This window comes from Petaurus breviceps, unplaced genomic scaffold, assembly GCF_028583685.1.
Source record: "Petaurus breviceps papuanus isolate PSGF00001 unplaced genomic scaffold, PetGlider_PUasm1.0 129, whole genome shotgun sequence".
In the NCBI taxonomy this organism is placed as follows: domain Eukaryota; kingdom Metazoa; phylum Chordata; class Mammalia; order Diprotodontia; family Petauridae; genus Petaurus; species Petaurus breviceps.
Window position 1 is genome coordinate 3,016,365 of NW_027185665.1, and position 24,044 is coordinate 3,040,408.

A 24,044-nucleotide genomic window follows, 5' to 3' on the forward strand; every position below is an offset into this window, starting at 1 on the left:
ATATGTATGTATATACATATATATGTGTGTGTGTATATATATATATATATAGACACACACTGTTATCAATACTCTTTTACATGTAATTGGGAAATAAGATATACAGGCACTGGGGCATAGAGATCTACTGGAAAATTTGAAAGGGATATGGGAGAAAATATGGGAGAGAGCAGAGTGGAGGAGAGGATATCCTGTGGTACTGCTATTTTTGGGGGGGTAGGGGAAAAACGGGAAGAAAATATGTAACTCAAAAGCTGGCGGAAACGAATGATGTAAATCAGAAGTTAATAAAGCATTTGAAAAAAATTTTGGAAACTAATAACAACTGTATGAAAGATCAACTCAAACCATTAGTCTTAAGAAAAATGCACATCGATACCATTTAGATATTTCATACTAAAAAAATGAGCAAAGATGACATACGAAAGGAATTGTCAGTGTTAAAAACGTTGTCAGAAGACGGATCCAGTAAGGCTGGTGAAACTATAAATTGATCCAGCTATTCTGTAAAGCATGTGGGGATCCTGATAAGAAATTGACTGAACTGTACATATCCTTTGTCCCAGATTTCTCTCTGCTAGGCATATATGCCCCCAAGAAGCGAGTGACAAAAAGAGAGTTACCACATACACCAAATTATTCATTTTGTAGTAACAAAGAACTGGAAAACCATTGACTGGTGAATGACTGTAGACATGTGATGGTATTTCTATACCATGCATTAGACCATTATTGTATTGTAAGAAATAATATGATCAGTGCAGAGAAGGGAAGAGGAATAAGCATTTTGTAAGTGTCTACTATGTGCCAGGCACGGTGTTAAGAACTTTACAAATATTATATCATCTGATCCTCAACGTATGAGGCACATTATTATTATTCCTTCTTTACACTTTAGGAAACTGAGGCAGTCAGAAGTTCAATTACTTGACCAGGGTCACAAAGCTAGTGTTTTAGGCTACATTTGAAATCAGCTCTTCCAGACCTGATACCCAGTACACTGTGCCACTTAGCTCTCTGTAGAGAAGCATGGGAAAACACAAGAACTGATGTCGAAGTAAGCAGAATAAGGAAGACTGTATATACATATACAAACATATATGCATGCATCATACATATCTCCATGTATATACTGACTATGGCAATGTGTGTGGAAAGAAAAAACAAAACCGTTGAAATTGCTTCTGTGTTGATCAGGGAATCAATTTCAACGGTGATAATGGACTAGTAAGTGACCCACTGCATTTCCAGCCTGGGAAACAGGAGGAGACCCACTCTTTAATAAGGGAGAGGCAGAAGAAAAGGAGGGTCTTAAGCAGTCTAGCAATGAGAAAAATATCTTGTATCCATACACCACTGAAATCATCTACTTTATACCTGCACGTAGTTTTACATTCCCCGTAGGACATAGTTAAAGTCAAACAACCTCCACATGGGTTGGCAGCACCCTACAAATATTTGAAACTGAAAATTATGAACAAAAGGATTGGGGATTGCTTTCTTGACACCTCTGAAGGAAAACAATTGTCTTTGCTCTTTTGTCTTGCTTGTTTTGGTCCACATGGAGAAATCAGCAGTTTAAAGATAGATATGCCAAAATGAGAATGGGCCAGGGTGTTGATACACTGGCCTAATTCCTACATTGGTATCTCTATTTGTAAACTGCACCCAACACAGTATCTTCTACTTAGGAAGTCCTTCCTAAATGCTTTTGAATTGAATGAAAAGTTAGGGTAGTTGGGCTTAAATGATTTGCCTAAGGTCACATGGCTAGTAAGTGTTGAGTCTAAGGCTGTATTTGAACTCAGGTCCTCCTGACTCCAGGGCCAGTGCTCTATTCACTGTACCACCTAGCCTCCCCTTGAATGAAAACTTCTAAAAAGTACTTCTGAGACATTCAGGTTTTGACATCTTGGCTTTGACAAGCTAGGTAGAGGGGGAAAAAATAATGAAGTTTTTATCTTGGGTGAGCCTTTCTAAAGCTGGTCTGCTTCCTTTCTCATTTTTTTTCCTGCAAAAAAAGGAAGGAGGTTCATTTTTATACAGCTGTTCTTCAGGACTAATCTTAGTTTCATCTTACTATTCTGTTTACATTGTAGTCATTGTGAAGTCATAATGTCTTCCTGTTTCTACTTGCTTTACTATGAATCAGCTCAATGTCTTACCTTGCTTCTCTTACTTAATTATTCTTATTTATGATTTCTTTCAGTAATAAATTCCAGTTCTTTTATTTGCCACAATCTGTTTAGTCATTTCTCAATGAATGGCGACCTATGTCTTGTGTTTACCTGAAGTCAAAGCCCACAGCTGATGGTTTTTAATGTTGCTCAGCTAAGGGTACTATGGCCCATCTGCAGATTGCCATGCCCATCTGCAAATGAACCAGTATCGCCATTTAAATTATAAGATCTATCTTTTGAATTCAGTCTAAAAGATTTTGCCAAATTGTCAAATCTTTGGATATTATGAGAAATGTACCTACAGCATTCTAACACCTAAAATTTATAATTTTCTGAATTAGCAGGTAGTGTTCCGTAAATGTTAAATGGTCTGAATGAGTATTTAAATATTTTCAATAGATTTCTTTAAGGGGAGGTTATGCACATGGAAATGAAAAGATCCTTTCATTTTTACATATCTGTTCCTGACAGTGGGAATCCACTATTTAACATTTTAGTCCTACAAGAAAGAAAGGTATATATCTTGAGGCAATTTAAAACCAGCTGCTAAATCCATCTGCTGTGAACTATCATGCCATTATTTATTGCATTATCAACAGCTGCTATGTCATAACTCTCAGTTTGGAACAAATGTACACACTGCTTATCTCAAAATACTCAGTTTTATTCACTCAACCAACTGAGTCATTCTGTAGATGTCTTTAGAATAAAGAGATTTCTTCAAAGTCTGGCATTAATGGTCACAAGACATGGAGAATAGGTGGAGATCTCAGTGGGTAACTGAGTGATAAATGCAGTACCTTGTTGCCCTCAAGGCACTAAGCAACTGAGCCAGTCTCTGCCTTATGACAACTGCATGGACGTCTTCTTGACCAGCTGATGCCTGGGTCTTGGGGAAGCCGTGTGTGTACAGTGAATAGAACACTGGCTTTAGAGTCAGGAAGACATGGGCTTGAGCCATGGTTCAGATTGTTATTTACTACAGGACATGGTATTTAACCTTTCTCAGCCTCAGTTTCCATGTATGTAAAAGAGGGGCAAAAATAGCACCTACCTCAGAAAGTTATTGTGAGGACCAAGTGAGAACATGGTTTAAAACCCTTTGAAAATCTTACGCAGGGGCAGCTAGGTGGTGAAGTGGATAAAGCAGCAACCAGCCCTGGAGTCAGGAGATAATGAGTTCAAATCTGGCCTCAAGCACTCACTAGCTGTGTGACCCTGAGCAAGTCATTTCACTCTGATTGCCTGCCCCCCTCCCCTCAATTACTGTTATAAGTATAAAAACATCTTTTTCCCTGCTCTTTCCAGGAGGTGCGCCTCGTCTAGAATCGGTTGGAGAAGATGATGAGCTGACGGTAGAAAACGGTGACCCCTCTGGGGAGAAGTTGGAGAAGTTTTCTCGGACTGCCCGGAAGCATTCCCTTCCACAGCAGCTTGAGTCTGTTGGGGCAAGACAGGTCAGTCTGATGCTCCTGCTCCCGACTTCCTGGGCAGCACCTCAGTCCCCTGAGAAGGCCAAGGAAAGGTCTTAATCCCTTTAATTTTCTGCATTAGCTTGCAAGAGGTTGCCTTTCCCCTTATCAACGCCACAAGGGAAGGGCAGGGACTAAGTCGTCCATTTACCTTTATGGGGAGAAACAGCTTCTTCGAACTATCAGTTATGTGTCCTCATAGAAAGCTAAGGAGTGACAGGAAAAGATCTATGATCTATGGCAGAGTAATGTAAGCAGCTACAAGGAAACGATTTACAAAATTACAACCATGTAAATGGAAAGAACAGTGACATAACAAAATATGAAAAGTATATGGAACAAATGGTAGCTAGGTGGTGTAGCCCTGGAGTCGGGGATCTGAGTTCAAATTTGGCCTCAGACACTTAATAGCTGTGTGACCCTGGACAAGTCACTTAACCATGATCGCCTCCAAAAAAAGTTAATATAACTTATTAAGATCAAACAGAATTTGAATGGAGAGATAGGAGAATGTACCCCCAACACACCCCTTTATAAAGATGGGAGCTCCACAGGTGCTACGCAATGCCAATGGTTTCAGACTTTTTTAATGCATTGATCAGTTGTGCTGACTTTTTTCTTCTCTTGAATAAATACCATTTGTCTTATCAGGTGACTCTCTGGGAGGGGGAAGGGAGAGCTACATGAAACAACTGGTGATATAAGACACAAAATATCAATAAAAATTTTAAAAACAAAAGCACGCGTGGAAGAAGCAATTGTGCCTTGGCATTCAGGCCTCTCCCGCCCATCTCCTAGATACTGTCCTGTCCATGTACTCTACACTCCATCATGGAGCACTCTGTACTAGCCTGTACTGGTTCCTTGGTTTTCCCACCTCTGTGCCGTTATTCGTTTTGTTCCCTGGGCCTGGATTGCTCTTCCTGTCCACCTTCTGACTCTGGAGCCCTACTCCTCCTTTTAAGCCCAGTTTCAAGGCAGCCTCCTCCAGGAAGGTTTCTCTGATGTTTCATTTTTAAAAATTTTTTGTTCGTCTTTATTAGTTTGTTTACTTTTAGTTTACAAGATTCATTTCCACAATTCTTTGAGTTTCAAATTTTCTCTTCCTTCCCCCCCCCCCACAGCAGCATACAATCAAGTATAGTATCTGCAAATACTTTCACATTAGACATTAGTCAGGTCATAAATAAGGATTACATCAGATGGAATGAACAATGCGAAAGAAGAAACAAAACCAAGAAAAACAAAAAGAGCTGGTAGTTTGCTTGAATCTGGATTCAAGCTCAGTTCTTTCTCTGGATATAGACATCTCTCTCCATCATGAGACTTTTGGGGTTGACATATAACCTTGAATTGCTGAGAAGAGTCTAGTCTATCAAAGTTGGTCGTCACGCATACGTTGTGTTTGTAATTGTATACAAATTTCTCCTGGCTCTACTCTTCTCACTCAGCGTCAGTTCGTATAAGCCTCTCTAGGTAAATATGAACTCCATCTGCTCCTCATTTTTTATATCACAATAGCATTCCATTACATGTATATACCACAACTTGTTCAGCCATTCCCCAATTGATGGGTACCCCCTTAATTTCCAATTCATTGCCACCACAAAAAGAGTTGATATAAATATTTTTGTACATATGGATCTTCCTCCCACTTCTATGACCTCTTTTGGATACAACCCTTGAAGTGGTATTGCTGGGTCAAAGGGTATGAAATTAATTATAGCCCTTTGGGCATAATTCCAGATTGCTCTCCAGAATGGCTGGATCAGTTCACAACTCCACAAGCAATGCTTTAGTGTTCTGATTTGTCCACATCCTCTCCAGCATTTGTCATTTTCCTGTTTTGTCATCTTAGCCAATCTGACTGGTGAGATGTGGTACCTCATAGTTTTTTTCATTTTCATTTCTCTAATCAGTGGTGATTTAGAGCATTTTTTCATATGCTTATAAATGTCTTTAATTTCTTCCTCTGAAAACTGCCTGTTCATATCTTTTGACTATTTATCAATTGGGGAATGACTTTTATTCTTATAGATTTGACTCAATTCTCTGTATATTTTAGAAATGAGTCCTTTATCAGAGACATAGGTTATAAAAATTCTTTCCCAATTTTCCACTTCCCTCCTAATCCTGGTCACATTGGCTTTGTTTGTACAGAAGCTTTTCAATTTAATGTAATCAAAATTATCCATTTTGCATTTTATAATGCTCTCTAATTCTTGTTTGATCATGAAGTCTTCCCCTCTCCACAAATCTGACAGGTAAACTATTCCTTGCTTTCCCAGATTGCTTATAGTATCAGCCTTTATACCTAGATCATGCACCCATTTAGACTTGATTTTGGTATATGGTGTTAGATTCTGCCATACTATATTCCAGTTTTCCCAACAGTTTATGTCAAACAGTGAGTTCTTATCCCAAAGCTGGGGTCTTTGGGTTTATCAAACAGTAGATTACTATAGTCATTGAATGCTGAGTCTCATGTACCCAATCTATTCCATTGATCCACTACTCTATTCATCAGTCAGTACCAAGTAGTTTTAAGGACTGCTGCTTTGTAGTACAGATTAAAATCTGGTATGGCTAGTCCACCATCCCTAGCATTTCTTTTCATTAATTCCCTTGATATTCTAGACCTTTTGTTCTTCCAAATGAATTTTGTTACTATTTTTTCTAGCTCTATAAAGTAGTTTTTTGGTAAATTGATTGGTATGGCACTAAATATATAATTTAATTTTGTTAAAATTTTCATTTTTATTATATTAGCTGGACCTAGCCATGAGAAACTGATATCTTTCCAGTTAGTTAGATCTGACTTTATTTGTGTGAAAAGTATTTTTGTAGTTGTGTTCATATAGGTCCTGGGTTTGTTTTGGCAGGTAGATCACCAAATATTTTATAATGTCTACAGTAACTTTAAATGGGATTTCTCTTTCTATCTCTTGCTGTTGGATTTCATTACAAGTATACAGGAATGGCGAGGATTTTTGTGGGTTTATTTTATATCCTGCAACTTTGCCAAATTTATTTATTGTCTCAAGTAGTTTTTTACTTGATTCTCTAGGATTCTCTAAGTATATCATCATATCATCTACAGAGAGTGATAGCTTGGTCTCTTCTTTGCCTAAATTGATTCCTTTGATTTCTTTTTCTTCTCTAATTGCTACTGCTAACATTTCTAGTACCAGATTGAATAAGAGGGGTGATAGTGGACACCCTTGTTTCACCTCTGATCTTACTGGAAATGCTTCTAGCTTATCCCTAGTAAATATAATATTTGCTGATGGCTTTAAATAGATGCTACCTATTATTTTAAGGAAGGCTCCATTTATTCTTATACTTTCTAGTGTTTTTAATAGGAATGGATGTTGTATTTTGTCAGAAGCCTTTTCTGCATCTATTGAGATAATCATGTGGTTTTTGCTAGTTTTATTGTTGATATGATCAATTATACTGATGGTTTTCCTAATATTAAACCATCCTTGCATTCCTGGAATAAGGCCCACCTGATCAAAGTGTATTATTCTTGAGATAAGTTGCTGTAGTCTTTTTGCTAATATTTTATTTAAAATTTTTGCATCTATATTTATGAAGGAAATTGGTCTATAATTTTCTTTCTCTGTTTTATCTCTTCCTGATTTAGGTGTCAGTACCATATTTGTGTCATAAAAAGAATTCCGTAGGACTCCACTAATTTTCCCAAATAGTTTGTAGAGTATTGGAATCAATTGTTCTTTAAATGTTTGATAGAATTCACTAGTAAATCCGTCTGGCCCTGGAGATTTTTTCCTAGAGAGTTCACTGATGACTTGTTCGATTTCTTTTTCTGAGACGGGGTTATTTAAGTAATTTACTTCCTCTTCAGTTAATCTGCACAACTTATATTTTTGTAAATATTCATCCTTTTCTCTAAGATTGTAAAATTTATGTGCATACAATTGGGCAAAATAATTCCTAATTATCGTTTTAATTTCCTCTTCATAGGTGGTAGATTCACCCTTTTTATTTTTGATACTCATAATTTGATTTTCTTCTTTCTTTTTTTTATCATGTTGACTAAGGGTCTATCATTTTTATTGTTTTTTTTTTCATAAAACCAGCTCTTAGTTTTATTTATTTATTCAATAGTTTTCTTAATTTCAGTTTTATTAATCTCTCCCTTGGTTTTCAGCATTTCTAATTTAGTATTTAATTGGGGATTTTCAATTTGTTCTTTTTCTAGCTTTTTCAATTGCATACCCAATTCATTGACCTCCTTTTTCTCTAATTTATTCATGTATGGGCTCAGGGATATAAAACTTCCCCTAAGGACTGCCTTTGCTGCATTCCACAAATTTTGGTATGTTGTCTTATTATTGTCATTCTCTTGAATGAAGTTACTGGTTTTTTCTATGATTTCTTGTTTGATCCACTCATTCTTTAGGATTAAATTGTTTAGGTACCAATTAGTTTTTAGTCTGTCTTTCCATGGCCTTTTATTGCATATGATTTTTATTGTATCATGATCGAGAATGATGCATTTAATATTTCTGCCTTCCTGTACTGAATTGTGAGGTTTTTATGTCCTAGTACATGGTCAGTTTTTGTGTATGTGCCATGTACTGCTGAGAAGAAGGTACATCCCTTTTTATCCTCTTTCAGTTTTCTCCAGAGATCTATCATACCTACCCTCTCTAAAATTCTATTCACCTCCTTAACTTCTTTCTTGTTTATTTTGAGGTTGGATTCATCAAGTTCAGAGAGGGGGAGATTAAGGTCCCCCAGCAGTATAGTTTTGCTATCCATTTCTTCCTCTAATTCCCTTGCCTTCTCCTCTAAGAATTTGGATGCTTTACCACTTGGTGCATATGTGTTAAGTAATGATATTGCTTCATTCTCGATGGTGCCTTTTAGCAGGATATAATTTCCTACCTTATCTCTTTTAATTAGATCAATTTTTACTTTTGCTTTATCTGAGTTAAGGATTGCTACCCCTGCTTTTTTTACTTCAGCTGAGGCATGATATATTTTACTCCAGCCTTTTACCTTTACACAGTGTGTATCCCTCTGTTTCAGATGTGTTTCTTGTAAACAGCATATTGTAGGATTATGGTTTTTAATCCATTCTGCTATCCACCTCTGTTTTATGGGAGAGCTAATTCCTTTCACATTCACAGTTATGATTACTATTTGTTTCTTTTCCACCATCCTATTCCCTCCTCTGTTTATGCTTATATTTTTTCTCCCTTTCTCCCTTCCCCTCATTAATAGCTTTCCTTTTGACCACCACCTCCCTCAGTATTCACTTCTTCTCAGCCTCACTCCCTTTTCCTCCCCTTACTTCTTCCCTGTCTTCTAACCACCCCTGCTTTTGTAGCCCTTTCCCCCTCCTACTGCCTGTAGGATATTTTTATACTTAATGTAGTATATTCTTTCTTCTTCACACCAAGAGTGACAGGAACAAATCTCATGCAAAGCTCCTCCCCCTCCCCTCTTTCCCTCTGTTAGTATATGTTTTGTATCTCTTCTCCTAGAGGCCTATTCTTAACTGGTTTTGTTATTCCCTCCTTGCACTAGAACTAATGAGGGGAAAGCTCATATACTACTCATCTCCCTCCCTTCTTTCCCTCTGCTATATTGTTTTTATGCCTCTTTATGTGGCATAATTTACCCTTTTCCACTTCATTCATTCCTCTTCTTCCATTGAAGTCCCTTTCTAGCCCTTAATAAGGTTTTTTTTATCATCATTTTGTGTAATTTATACTCATACCCTCTACTTGTCTATAAACAGTTTGCTCTTATTAAATAACAGGGAGTGTGTGTGTGTGTGTGTGTGTGTGTGTGGTGTTTTCCTCGTTTACCTTTCTGTGTCTGTCTTGCATCTCGTAATTGGAGACGCATAACTGAGCTCTGGCTTTTTCATCAGGAAGGTCTGGAAATCTGTTATGTCAATGAATGACTATCTCCTTGCCTGGAAGAATATGTTCAGTTTTGCTGTGTAGGTGATCCTTGGTTGTAGCCCGAGCTCTTTTGCCTTGTGAAAAATTGCATTCCACTGCCTCCGATCTTTCAGTGTAGAGGTTGCCAAATCCTATACAATCCTCACTGTGGTTACCTGATATTTGAATTGTTTTTTTCTGACTGCTTGAAGTATTTTCTCTTTTACCTGGTAGTTCTTGAGTTTGGCCACATTTCCAGGACTTTTCAGTTTGGGATCTCTTTCAGGAGATGTCTGGTGGATTCTCTCCATTTCTATTTTACCCTCAGGTTCAAGTATCTCAGGGTAGTTTTCCTTGATGAACTCTTGGAGGATGTTGTCCAGGCTCATTTTTTCATCTTGATTTTCTGGTAGGCTTATGATTCTCAGATTATCTCTCCTGGATCTGTTTTCCAGGTCAGTTATTTTTCCATTGAGATATTTTTCCTCTTTTTCTGATTTTTCATTCTTGATGTTTTGTTTGATTAATTCTTGGTTCCTCACAGAGTTATTTTCTTCAAATTGGTTGATTCTAGTTTTTAGTGAATTATTTTCCCTGGTTAGATTTTGGAGCTCCTTTTCCACATCACACATTTTTTCTATTTAAGGAGCTGTTTTCTTCATTGTAATGTTTTTCTAATTTTGCTTTTAAGAGAATTATTCATTTTGTCTTCTATCTCTCTCATTTGGTTTTCAAAGTCCCTTTTGAGCTCATCTAGGAAAGCTTTGGTGCTTGAGACCAGTTCCTTTATGATGCTTCAGCTGTGGGTGTGGAGTCAACACAGTCTCCCTCTGAATTTAGTTCCTCCCTCTGAAGATAGCAGGACCCCAGAGTCTTTGTCTTTGCAGTCTGTTTTCTACCCATTTTGAGGCAGGACCCTAGCCACGCCCTTCCTCTAGGGTTCCCCAGCCTTTATTGTTTAGGGTTTGCCCTGGGGCAATAATTACTATGTTTTTTTTTTTTTCGGGGTGGGGGGGGGGGGGGGGGGGGGGGGGTTGGAGCAGCTGGGATTCACTCTCCCATCCTGGTTCCTGGAGGTCCAAATAGGGGCTTTTTAAATTTCTGGGCTGTGGATTGATAGTTACAGGAGTATTTGCTGTCCCTGTCAAGGGCCCTGCATTTGATTCTTACCCTGCTCCATCCAGTCCCAGACCTTTGTTGATAGGCCTGGCAATGTCCCTTGTGGTTTGTGGGACAGCTTGCTGCCAAGTTTATCAGGCCTGGTTCCGGCCTGCCTCTGCACACCACGGCGGCCTGGCCTGCCTCTCTCTGCATGCCATGCGGTCCGCCTCCCACTCTTTGATCTTTCTAAGTGGCTGTGACCTTTTCTTTTCCCCTTGGATGTCTCTGGCAGTATATGTGCTTGTTCTCTGATGTTCTTATGGTATCATTTTGTATTACAGTTATCTGGGCATCATGGGGCAGGTAGGTGGCACAGTAAATAGGGTTCCAGGACTGAAATAAGGAAGACTCATCTTTGTGAGTTCAAATCTGGCCTCAGAAACTTACAAGCTAAGAGACCCTGGCAAGTTACTTTGTCCTGTTTCCCTCCATTTCCTCATCTTTAAAATGAGTTGGAGAAAGAAAAGGCAAACCACCCAAGTACCTTTACCAAGAAAACTCCAAAAAGGGCCAAGAAAAATGTCAAGACTGCATTTATCTAAAGTTCACTTCACCTCTAGTACCAAGCACAGAGTTCTACACCCAGGCATTTAATAAATTCTTGGTAAATTGATTTAAATTAAAGATTCCTCACTGTTCTAGAGGCATTTGAGGTGACAGAGCTATGCTAGGCTGGATGGGATAAGCCGTCCCTGGTCATGCTGGAAGGTATTCAGCAGTGCTATTTTCCAACAGGGCTTGAGGTCAGGAGGAGGGAAAAGTCCTGTTAAGAACTCAGGTTCTTGATTTTCCTCCCTGCAGTGTGTCTTGGATCTGAGAACTGAATTCAGCTGCCAGGAGATAGTGGGGCCTCACAATGGTGTGCAGGCTGTGGTCGAACCCTTGACATCTATCTAGTTCAGCCATCAAACACTGGCTTGGCCTCTGGGTATGTGTCAGATTAAGTTCTAGAGACTATAGCAAAAGGAAAGAAGCTTCAAATAATGTATGTACAGTGCTTTGCAAACTTTAAAGCCCTGTATAAAAGTCAGAGTCAGCAGTAGTGGTAGATGTGGTCATGGTAGAAACAGGATGATAGGGAGAGGGGGCATATATTAAATCATTTTACCATCAAGCAGCAGTTTGGTGTGGAATAAAAAAGTTGGGCATTTTGGTGAGGGCATGAGGAATGAGGGAGTACAAATATTTGTGGGCTACACTGAAGTTTCACATAAATGTATAACAAATACTTCAACAGAAGAAGACAAAGATGTATGGATATGACAGTCACCAAGTAAAATCACAAGAATGAAATTCATATTATTTTAAAAGGCATGAAATAGCTTCTTACCAATGTGAGGATCTTTTTCTCAGTGGGATATCTGTGTATGGTCAAACTGGTTAGAGCAGAGATCAGAACTGATAGGAAACCAGAAGACAACAAAAGTGTGTTGTGTATGGGGCAGGGGAAGATGCCATACCATGAAAACCACCCCAACTTGGCTGGCTAAAACAACATAACAATTTCAAAAAAAGTAAATGGATAGAGGAAAAGACAACACCCAATTAGAACAAAATTCATATAGAAGTCTATCTGATTATCAATAGCATAGCATAAAAGAACCTAAAAATTACCTCAGGCAACAAATTCTCCACACTTGCCTTATAGAGAGCCAGGGGAACATCAAGGGAAGCTAAGGGCAATACCAGTTCAGAATATAAACTCATTTCTAAAAGTTCACAGCAGAAAAAAGATCATAAGAAGTGTCATCTCATAAGACATGTTGTAGCCATGAAAGAAAAAGCAAATTTGTGAGAGGCTTGAAAAGAGACACAACTGAACATCATAATATACAGGGCATTTAAAAAAAAAAATGAAACCCGAAGAGGAGGATATCAAACAGATGAAAGATGGAAAAGATCTGTAAAGATTTGTTTTAAGTCTTTTCACCAAAAGTGATATAAAGCCATCACATCTGGACTCTAAATATCAGAGTCCCAGATGTGCTACTTAAGGGAGTAGATATGCCATCAAAGGAAACAAAGATAGAAAAACAACTGTAGCGAGTAAGGGCACTGGCTCCAGTGTCGGGATGACCTGGGGATCAAATCCGGGCTCAGATACTCAGCACCACACCCAGAAATAACTGGCCCTGTAACCTTGAGCAAGTTACTTAACCCCGATTTCTTAAAAAAAAAAGAAGAAAACCAACTGTACTGGACCAAGAAGACTGCAAAGGAGAGCCATACTGGAGACAACACAATCCTGAGTGTATGAAGGGATCAATTCTCAATATAGCTGAAGGAGGGGAAGGTATCACTGACATGGAAAAAAATCCCAGGCTTTATTATTATGATAAAAAAAGGTGACTGAGAAAATGTAAATAGCTGTCGACCCATATGCATACTTTCCCATAGATGTAAAAAACTGTATGTGAATAACCTACATTCAGGTAAAGAGCATACAAGATGAGAATAAGAAGGAAACAGCCAGGTTTTAGCGAGCTCTAGTCTACTTTAATCTACATCATGAAACAGAACCAACTGAAAGATAGCAAGGAGAACGTAAGAACTCATGACACTTATTTTTAGCTAATTTTTGTGGCAGCTACATAATAGAATGGGGAGAGTGCTGGAGCTAGAGCTGGGATGGCTTGAGGTCAAATCCTGCCCTGGATCCTTACTATCTTTCTGACCTTGGACAAGTCATTTAACCTCTCTGTTCCTCAGTTTCTGTATCTGTAAAATGAGGATATTTAGTAGTACAGGCTGGCTGTGAATATTAAATGAGATAACATATGTAAATAACTTTACAAACCTTAAAGTACTATGTAAATGCTAGTTTGTTATTATCACTATTGACAATAAAATGGCATTTGATTGATTTGTGCCAAATTCTGGTTTAAAGGTCCCCTTCCAACAAAGTGTATCCTTCGTGCATGTGAAAATCATGTAAGATTCCTCAACAGATATATCAACCTAGTAGATTGTTTTGACCCTTTAATTAGTAGTATCAAGTAAGGCATAAAAGCTCACTAAAGGTGCTAAGCACTCTCATGGAGGTTATTTGGCACATAAGCCACAGGGAAGAATGATTCCCTTCAAACAGCAAAGTCTTCCAGATGCTCCTGCAGAGGGCAATGGGCTGATTGGTCCAAACCCTGCGACTTTGCAGGACAGGGCTCCTAAGTGACATCTGTAATGACTCAAAAGAGTTACATGTAGGGCAGGTGGTGGAAAGAATGTCATCAAAGTACTGCAGGATAGGCATAGAAGACAGGCCAGTCCCATCAAGATCAAGGTTGGTAAATCATACACATTTCCCATGTTCCAGTGGTCTACTAGCAGCATCAAGGACACTCGAGGAAAGCTTCTAGTATGTTGGATGGAGTCTCTATGATGAGCTCACGTGAGGAAAAGTTGGTGAGTCACATAGGATAGGCAGACACAGACCTGTTACTATTTGTTTCATGGGGGGGAGGGGTATACTCACTTCAATGAGGTCACAGATCTGATAGAGTATTGGGGAGGAAGGTGATGGAGTATGGTAAGAAAAAGGTCATTTGATAATCTAAGAATAAGCTTCCATACTCCAGGGATGAATGGGAAGTAATCATATTCCCATCATCATCTTAGGAAAGGCATACTCAACCACCCCTCCCATGCTACCTCCCTCCCCCAGGTATGTCTCTCAGTCTCTCTGTCTTTCTGTCTCTCTCTCTCTCACACACACACACACACACACACACACACACACACACCCTTTTTGATGAGTTAAAGTCGAGGAGGCTAACATGACAAGCTGCCAAAAAGAACTGTTTTACATGATGCACAATTAAAGATATGTGACTGACAAAAATCTCATTTCTACCTCAGTAGCTAGAAAAATAAAATTTAAGGCAACAAGGAACACTCTGTAATCTCAAAAGTCCCCTATTAAATAAGAAGTGGCTCCTGCTTTATTTTTTTGCCTATGCTGGCATAAGTACAACTTCTGGGGAAATCTATAAATCATCAAGTTAAATGAACTATTTATAAGACCTTCAACTGTAGGAAGAATAACAGAGAAAGAAACTGGATCCATACTTTGCTACATAACTACCTAACTTCTTCTGCATGTTGTAAATAGCTCTCTATGTTGTATGCCCAAATTGTGTAGTTGATCCACTGAAAATAAAAAGGTCAGAATTTGAATTGCTGTGTGTCAGACTTAGAGAGTATAGTATATGTAGGAAAATATTTTCTTTTCTCTAGGTGAAGGATTCGAGAAAAAGCTACAGCAGACTCAGTAAAGTTTTTATAGAATGTGACTTCTCTAAGTGTATATGGGGTTTGTGTTTTCCTTTTGGACAAAGGTTGTGTGCTTATGTGTGTGTATGTGTAGGGGGTGATGTGATCTTAAACTGCTGATACATTCTAAACATGGTTTTGACCTCTGCCTGGGACTGGGACTATGGGGAATGTTTGCCAAATGAGAACAAGACCATTAATGGTCACCCTGCATACCAATGGCCTTCAGGTTTCCAGTCCTTGGGATCCAATCCAATCCAAGGAATAGGCTTCTATGGCATTCTTCATAGATGAGAGGAAAACACAATGTACTAATGGAGTTCCTAAAAACAATTAGAGGTGGATGACACATGCTGGGGATGGTAGTCAGTGGCAGCCATGGCTATCCCAAAAGAGCCCACTAGTCTTTTCTAAACTCTTTTCTTCCAGTGAGAGTGAATGGCTATGAAAGACACAGGAAACAGTGTTCATTGTGTCCCTCATGCTGAGCTTTGAAATCTAGAATATTCTTGTGGGTGATGAACTTCTCCTTCCAGATTTCAAGGCTGTGATTTCATTGTTGTGGAGATTCCCTACACTGCACATTGCAGACCCTTGATCAATCCCCAAGAGTTGCTATGGCTCAACAATTCATCACCCTGTGAGCCACCTGATGCTAAGCCTATCCAGCCTTGGCTAGGCTATTACCCTGACAAGAGGTTGTATAATTCCTCTATGGATCATTGCTGAAAAGCTTCCTAGCACAGGACCTTCTAGAGCTTACATTCCTCTGGCTTAACTCAGGAGAACTGAGATAAATCTGCAAGCCACAGTGAGCATCAGAGGACAACTTTGACGGAAAGGTAAGAGACTGTAGTAGCAAGATAAATAAAAGAATTTCTGACTGTTGTCCTATATGGGTCTATTTAGGAATACCATGTTGTGAAGAAGTCAACTAGGTCCTTGAGCACTGCTCAGGTGGAATCCCCTTGGAGACTAGCTCAGCCCTCCATCATCTCCAACATTGTGTTGATGAAAGGACAAGGCAAGGTGAGTTCAATCTTTCAAGAGGAATTTCATTCCTCTGAGGCAATTTGTTCAACCTCTGGCTATGATTGTTTTGTTTTGTTATGTATGTGAGAGAAAAATTAACTAAGGAAGACTATTTTAAAATGTGAGTTTTATGTAGTTCTAAGTGTATCCTCTGGACATTCTTTTCTCTGAGTTCAGGATAGAATGGATCAGCTACATCTTTTTCCATTTTGCCTCCCATCCTTTGAAACGTAAATGCTACCTGATCCAGGACACATAATTTAGCGACAGAATGGAGGCCCCCTCATTTTAAAGTTTCTCTAAGGCAGAGCCTATGAGCTCTGCACAAGTCCCCATTAAATCTTCTCAGTGAGCTTAATGGTTTTCCATTATTAGGTAAAAAATTACTGGGGCTCTTTAAATGGTTCATTCTTAATGTGAAGGGGGAAAGAATAAAATAAAATCATGAAACTAGTATAGCACCAGAGCAGCATGCAATGAGGTTTCCCTATTCCTCAGAACCATTTTAAGTCTCTAAAGGTAACATATGGTCAATGACAAAGGAAACTGATCACAGAAAACTACTGGAGAAGAAAATCCCTGCCATAATTTATCTGCAGGTGATTAGAATGTTACCTTTACTGAACTTGGGAATACGACCATATTAGCAGTGGTCTCCGGAAAGGGACTTTGGCATGTTGTCTCATTGTTGTCCTTTACTGAAATTATCCATCAATTCTATGATTTTTGATCCACAAATTCTTTAGAATTCAAAATTTGAGTTTGTAGTTGATTTTTAATGCTTTTTTTAAAAAGCAACTCTTTATTCAATATCATTTTTATTGTGTTATGGTCAGTAAAAACTGTCTTTCTGCTTTGGGTCTAGGGCCTTGGCTTCAGTATTGTGGGAGGTCAGGATTCAGCCAGGGGCCGGATGGGGATTTTTGTCAAGACCATTTTCCCAAATGGAGCAGCTGCTGCAGACGGAAGACTCAAAGAAGGTAAGAGAGAATCTCCCGATATGATGAGAATAGGGCTTGGACTAAGTATGAATCTATGCCTGCAAACAAAAGGGAAGATGGCCCAGCTTCTCTGAAATCCCTTCTTGCCTTCCCCTGGAGGTCTATGACCACAGGAGAAAACCCAGTGCCTAAAGCCCAAGAAACTGGTGAAACAGAAATGCAGTCTCTTTTGTCAGCAGAGGAGCTCTTTCATGGCTTCAGTTTATTTAGAGGGTTTGTCTAAATACATCTTATACTAGAAACTAGTTAGATCATTTCTTTATGTAGATAATCTATGTGTCTTTGAGTCTTTGGATTGAGATAAAAGCTCTGCATTTTATGAAGCCACAGTGAGCTCCCAGGGCTGGGACTTGTTAAAATATCAGTTAGTGCTACACAATCCCTGCTTAGCCAGGAACAGATTTCCTTTTCCTTAAAAAAGTATTTTCGAAGTCATTTTGAAAAATGGTCTCAACAATTATTTAAACTGGCTTCACAAAGTGTTAGCTAGTGATATCTCCCCAGTAGGAATCATGGTAGAAATCTGTGCTTCAATAGGGTGATGTGAGCAGGCTGAATACCTCCATGGCAGATGATCATTTTTTCATCTCCCTTAGAGGAAGGGTCAGCTACCTAGTGGAGTTTTTGTCCTGAGTTTGAAACTGTCACAGAGCATTTCTGTAATGAACCGCTACTTTTCAGTTCATGTGCTTGAAGCTCATCTTGCTTAATAGGGCAAAGTAGAATGAGCCTAAGATACAGAAAGGATCAATGACTCAAAATAGTTCAGGGTTCCTGATCCTCTTAAATACAGCCTCCAAATATTTCTCATATAGCATTCTTTTCTCAATTAGTACATGTGTGACCTTGGACAAGTCACTTTACTTTTCTGGGACTCACTTCCCTCATTGTAAGGATGAGGGGGCTGGACTTAGATGATCACGATGGTCCCTTCCAGCTGAGGATGTATGTATGACCTAAGTGGGCAAGAGCAAGCTAGTAACAGATGTGGATGAGGTCATGTTTTCATTTTCTATGAGGTTCCCATAAGGAACCACAGGATACCTTTATATTTTGAGGACAATGTTGTGCTCTTGGGTTCAGATGCTGTAACTAGGCTTTTGTCCTAAGGTTCCCAGATGAAGAAAGCCCTGATAGCCCTTGTACTTCTTCAACAGGGAGAAACAATGGAGCTTAGCATGGAGTTGGCATGAAGAATGAGTTAAATCAGAAATTATCATGGCTATGCCTTAGGTGAATTCTCCTTAGCCTGTAACCCTGCTCCCTTCCTTGGAGGTAGCCTTCCCAGCAAAGGCCAAGTAGCTTTCCTGGGTCTTTCCTCACAAACAGCTTTGTGACTCAAGATCCACATCCTGTGTAACAGAATATTCCTAGTTACGGCTCTTGGAGTATGTGTGGGAAGTCACTCATCTGGGAAAGTACTTTCTATTTTTTATTTGTTCTTTGTTGGCCATTTCTCTTCTCTTTGTTGCTGTGGTACCCAGGAACAGACTGAGCCTTGACTATCACATGGTACAACTTGCAGGACTCACAGCTCAGAAGAGTCACTAACATGTTCAAGCCCTTTCCCTTCTTCTAGTGACATAAGCAAGCAATATAAATGCACTCTCTCTATTCCGGCTTTACTGATGTTTTTGTTTCCATAGCAACTCAAGAAAGGTGTTATGACCCTGACAGTATGCACAGGGTTAAGCTCTGTAATGCCCTGGCCATGCTTCTTTTAATGAAGAAGATGTGTCCGGGATTATCAGGGAAAGATCTGACATTACACAGCAATCTAGGTAGAAGCATACAGTGGCCTTTAAGCTCAGTGACTGAGTGCCTGGAAATGTCAGTAAGAAGATAGATATTGGGAAATGGGGTGATTTCTAAAGGTGGCATTACCTTAGTCTTCAGGACATAATCTTTTTCCCAATGTCCTCAGTAACTACTGCCCAAGCATTCTAGTGCCTTGGGCACCTTGGTCTCCTCTACATGTAAGAATTGGCTGGGAAATGCTATGGGCTAATGCTTCATTGCTGCTGTTACTCCAGGCATTAGGGTATTTACTGCCAAACTGAGAATTTGGCTAAGAAATCACACCTGTAGCTTACATGCCAGTACAAGATAAGGTCTGTGAGGGAAGGGACTGTTCTTTGTGTTAGTCATTTTATCCCCAGCAGTTAATCCAGGTCCCCAGGGGATATTTAAGATTGCTTGTTGAAATGAATCAAATAATGATTCTAGGAGTTTGTTTTTATCAAAGACTTAAGGTCTTCGATTGCTGATGAAGAATTCTCCCTATCATTCATTGACTGGTTTCATTACCATCTTATTAGATGATACAAATGAAAATAGGTTGGAATAATAATAAAAGTCATCTTGTGCAAAGTAATAAATCAAGGACCTAGTAGGAACCCATTACTCTTAATGGCCTAGTCAGTATATTCCTGTAGGCTCTAGGAGAATGTTAACTTGGTCTTGCTTTGGATTATTAGGGGATGAAATCCTTGAAGTGAATGGAGAATCTCTACAGGGACTGACCCACCAAGAAGCCATTCAGACCTTTAAGGTAACAGAATGATAACAGACATGTGTTTTGTTTTGTAAAATTTATCATTAAATTTATCTTGTATTATAAATGTAGCAATCATAAATAAAAAAATATTTAATTAGACAAAACCAGGGGCTTGAATGAGTTACTGAACTTCAATTATATAAAAGTATATGTATGTATGCGTGTATATACACACACACACATATATATATGACAGTGACAAAACTGCTGTGTCTCTTTTGCACTTTTTTTGTTTTCTTCTGTAAATTAAAAAAATATTTTGTTGATGTTCTTTTTTTTTTTATTAAAGCAATTGGTGTTAAGTAACTTGCTCAAGGTTACACAGCCGGTTATTTCTGGGTGTGGTGCTAAGTATCTGAGCCCGGATTTGATCCAGGTCATCCCGACACTGGAGCCGGTGCTCGTACTCGCTGAGCCATCTGGCCACCCCTAAGCAATTGGGGTTAAGTAAATTGCTCAAGGTTACACGGCCAGGTGTTTCTGGGTGGGTGCTAAGTGTCTGGGCCTGGGATTTGATCTCCAGGTCTTCTCAACACTGGAGCCAGTGCTCTTACTCGCTGTGCTACCTGGCTGCCCCTGTTGATGTTCTTTTTTAACCAACATGATTTTTCCTTATTGTCTTCCAATTTTGGTGAGATTATTCCCCACTTTTGTTATAAATGCATTCTCTCTATTCCTGCTTTACTAATGTTTTTTGTTTCCATAGCAACTCAAGAAAGGTGTTGTGACCCTGACAGTACGCACAAGGTTACGCAGCCCAAGCCTTACTCCATGCCCAACACCCACACTAATGAGCCGATCCAGTTCCCCAAATTCTAATGCCAGTGGAGGAACTCCTGCACCAGGCTTAGATGAAGGAGATTCTTCTTGTTTGGGTCGAAAAGGCCCAGGACCCAAGGACAGGATTGTCATGGAAGTCACACTCAACAAAGGTGAGATGATGTACTCCCCATTAGGTCTTGTTCTCTTGTAAAGGATATTTTAGCCTTTATAATCTGCTTCTCTCTTCATATTCTCCTGAATTCCATCTGAACTTCTGAATTCACACTTATGGCAAAGTTCACTTTGCCTGTATGGTGAAAAAACTAACCTGCCACCAGAGCCACATACATGGTACCCTCCAGAAAGACACTGGGATCTTAAGTGGTGCATAGAGTCATTGTAGATAAGGGAAAGAATCCCAGTGACCCACTCCTCAGATAAAGTCCCATATATCAAACTGAAGAATGTACTAGATACTCTGATTCTGAAGCTAAAGAGAAGATTTTAGAAGTGGTTTTAAAAAAATTTATTCATCCAGGCTTGGTGACACATGCCTATAAACTCACTGTTACTGGAGTAGTAGAGGCTGATGGATTGCTTGAGCTCAGGAGTTCTGAGCTTCCACAGGTCTAAAACCAATATGTTGTCTGAACTAAGTCTTGCATCAATATGCTGAGACTCTGAGAGTAGAGGATACCAGGCTGCTTAAGGAAGGCGCAAACCACTTCAAGTCAGAAACAGAGAAGGTCAAAACTCCCATGATGGTGGGTTGTGGGATGATGTCCATGAGTATCCATTGCCTCTCTGGCCTAGGGAGACTCAGTCACAGAACAACTATAATTATTCAAGATGATTACAGTTATCAGTCAGTCATTCATGGAAACAGATGAGGATAAACAAAAAGGCCACAGATCAAACATCATTCATTCTCATCTCCATTTCTGTCTTCTGCTCACTCTTGGGAGAAATGCCTTTGGAGCAGCAAATTGAGTAAAGAGTCAAAGCTGAAGAAAGGAAGGAGAGACTCAAGGACCTTCTAGAATCAGTCCCTGATTAAGCCAGTGTTGAGTCATTTAAGAAGATGATTGACAGTGGACCTCCAATTCTACAGTGACTTCCCTGATTAACACAACAGATACCCCCTTTTCTCAGAGAGTTTTTGGGAAAGGGCTAAGAGATGATAAGGGGTTAAGTATGTATTGGTTCACAATCTGATTCCGGCCACAGAATGAGAAGTTATTGGTGAAAAGAGGAATTTGTTCCAAGAACCTATGTAGGCATGTGATATGTTCTCCTTCAAAAGGGATAAAACTGTTTTCTGTTGTGGTTTTTTCTTTCTGTTTATTTCCTTTCTATTCTGCTTTTCACAGAGCCAGGAGTCGGATTAGGCATTGGTGCCTGCTGTCTAACCTTGGAAAATAGCTCTCCAGGCATCTACATTCATAGCCTTGCCCCAGGATCAGCAGCCAAGATGGACAGCAGACTAAGGTAAGGTGTGAGCTTGTTAGCATGGGATCAATAAGCCAGTTCCAGAAATCCTTAGAAAGATGACTACCACACAACAGGACAATGCTAAGGTAGAAATGCATATACATATTGATGAGGTATGGATCTAATGAAATAGATTTAATTTGTATCTTGCGTATATAGTATTCTGTGTGAGTGTGTGTGTCCCCATATGTAACTCCTCCTGTATTCAGACTGAGGGAAATGTTGAGCAGAGAGATGTCAAAGATGAACCATCCAGACAACATCATCTTATGTTGAACTGCCTCATCGCATTTTTTGACGTTGCCTTTACGGGACTTGTTTAAGGGGTACCTGGGGCAGAGCTAAACCCACCTATTCATAACAAGCTAGTAAAACTGCAAGAAGGAACACTGCTTAAAGCTCCTCATATTTCCCTAGCCACATAGCATCCCCAGGGAAGTTTGAGGATTGTTCCAATTGTATTACCTGCATTGGCCTTTGGGGTATTTATTATTCTATCATAGTATATTATTAGTTGATTTTCACTGTGAATATGCACATTAAAAAGGAATCAATAAATTGTGGAAAAGCACATTAGAAAATTTTTTTCTTGATGACTAAAAGCATATATTTTCTTAAATGACATCACAAGATGATGATTCTTTTTTGAATGCTTCCATATGTCTGGAGCCCACCAAGAGAACATACTTAAATTCTTAGACAAAAGCATCTTTGTTTTATAAAGCTTCCTTCCCTGTACCTAATTTCAAGGGAAAATAGGCAACGCGTCCCAAATTTCTCATTAGCTCAAGTTTGAAATGGTTTTGCAAATTCTTTAGCAGGCTTTTGTGAGCTTTTTTCTGTAAATTATGTTATACTAATCATTTCAAGATGGCAGGAATAAGGAAACCAGTGCCCTATACCAACATCCGGTCTAATTTGTTTTAAGTTGATGTTATGAATAATCTGGTATGGTATCAGTAACCAGTGGAAGATGGGAGGCCATTTTTCAACCTAAAATTTCTGTGAGAAATTTGTCTTTGGACATATTTCTGAAGCATGCCTTTTGTCCTTCAGCAGTAAGTTGGTGGACATCAGGTGTTAAAGAAGACATTCATTTTCAAACATTGCCAATCTGTGGTTTCATTTTGCTGAATTATATTTGTTGTAGTGGAATGTTTTATTGCACAAGGGAGAGGAGTCATTGAGGAGAGATAGTAAAAGATATTTTTCCTTCCCCAAGAAATCTCCAGCAAGAAGCCAAGTACTAACTGAAATGCTCTTCTGTTTGCCTCTTTAGCCGGGGTGACCAAATCTTAGAAGCACATTCTGTTAGCCTCCGCCATGCTGCATTAAGTGAAGCCTATGCCATCCTGAGTGAGTGTGGACCAGGACCAGTTAGCCTCATCATTAGTCGTCACCCAAACCCTAAGGTGAAGTATGGAATTCAGTCCCTTGGCTTAAAAGAGGGGCTATTGTGCATTTTCCAATCAAAAGGCATGGTTGGGCTTCCTTAGGAACAGTGATTGATCAATCCTGGTCGCTTTACATGGAATGAACTTGCCAGGTCCCCATTAGGACCAAGAGAACTTTGCTAAATATCCTGTAAATGGAAGAGTTACCTTTTTGTTTCACACAAAGTATGGGGAAACAATACAATAACTCCAAACCCAGTGACCACTTCTAAAAGAGGAGGAAGGCAGAGAGTATTTCTAAAGTTGAACAGTATCATATCAAAACACCAAGTCTATGGGGTAGGCAGACCTGATCAGGACTAGTTTATTTTGAAGCAAAAGACAGAGTAAACCCAACTTACTTGTGTGGATGTAGGACCTTGACCTTGGTCTTATCAACACTGTATTTGGTAGAGGGGAGGAAGGGGAAGATTGATGGTCATAGAACCTTTTCTTTTTTTGCCATTTTTGGAGGGCAGTTGGGGTTAAGTAACTTACCCGGTTACATGGATAGTTTTTTTGTGTGCGTGTTGTGTCTGAGCATGGAACCAAACTCCGATCCTCCTTACTCCAGGGCTGGCGTTTTATTCACTGAGCCACCTAGCTGCCCCAGAACCTTTTATTTTTAACATACAATGTTTTGGCAGTGCTATTGATAATTACAGAATTATTGCTGCCATCTTGGGAAGGAGCCACCACTTCATATCAGTTTGCCAGATCTTTTTTTCATTTAGGCCAAACAGACTAAATTATGCTTAGCAGTAA

General features: G+C 39.3%; 1 protein-coding gene and 1 long non-coding RNA gene across 6 annotated transcripts in view; both read left to right on the forward strand.

Moving 5' to 3' along the window:
* The window catches only part of LOC138172841 (uncharacterized), a 578,919-nt gene that overhangs the window by 437,330 nt on the left and 117,545 nt on the right, over positions 1-24,044 (forward strand). The gene's annotated exons all lie outside the window — the stretch shown is intronic.
* LOC138172796 (PDZ domain-containing protein 2-like) overlaps positions 1-24,044 on the forward strand; it is a 494,585-nt gene that overhangs the window by 406,044 nt on the left and 64,497 nt on the right. For all 5 annotated transcript variants that reach the window (XM_069102680.1, XM_069102689.1, XM_069102671.1 and 2 more), the window contains 7 exons: positions 3,489-3,637; positions 15,913-16,032; positions 16,901-17,015; positions 19,514-19,587; positions 20,300-20,525; positions 21,726-21,843; positions 23,126-23,258. In XM_069102680.1, the coding sequence (XP_068958781.1) occupies positions 3,489-3,637; positions 15,913-16,032; positions 16,901-17,015; positions 19,514-19,587; positions 20,300-20,525; positions 21,726-21,843; positions 23,126-23,258 (935 nt within the window). The remainder of the gene's footprint in view (positions 1-3,488; positions 3,638-15,912; positions 16,033-16,900; positions 17,016-19,513; positions 19,588-20,299; positions 20,526-21,725; positions 21,844-23,125; positions 23,259-24,044) is intronic.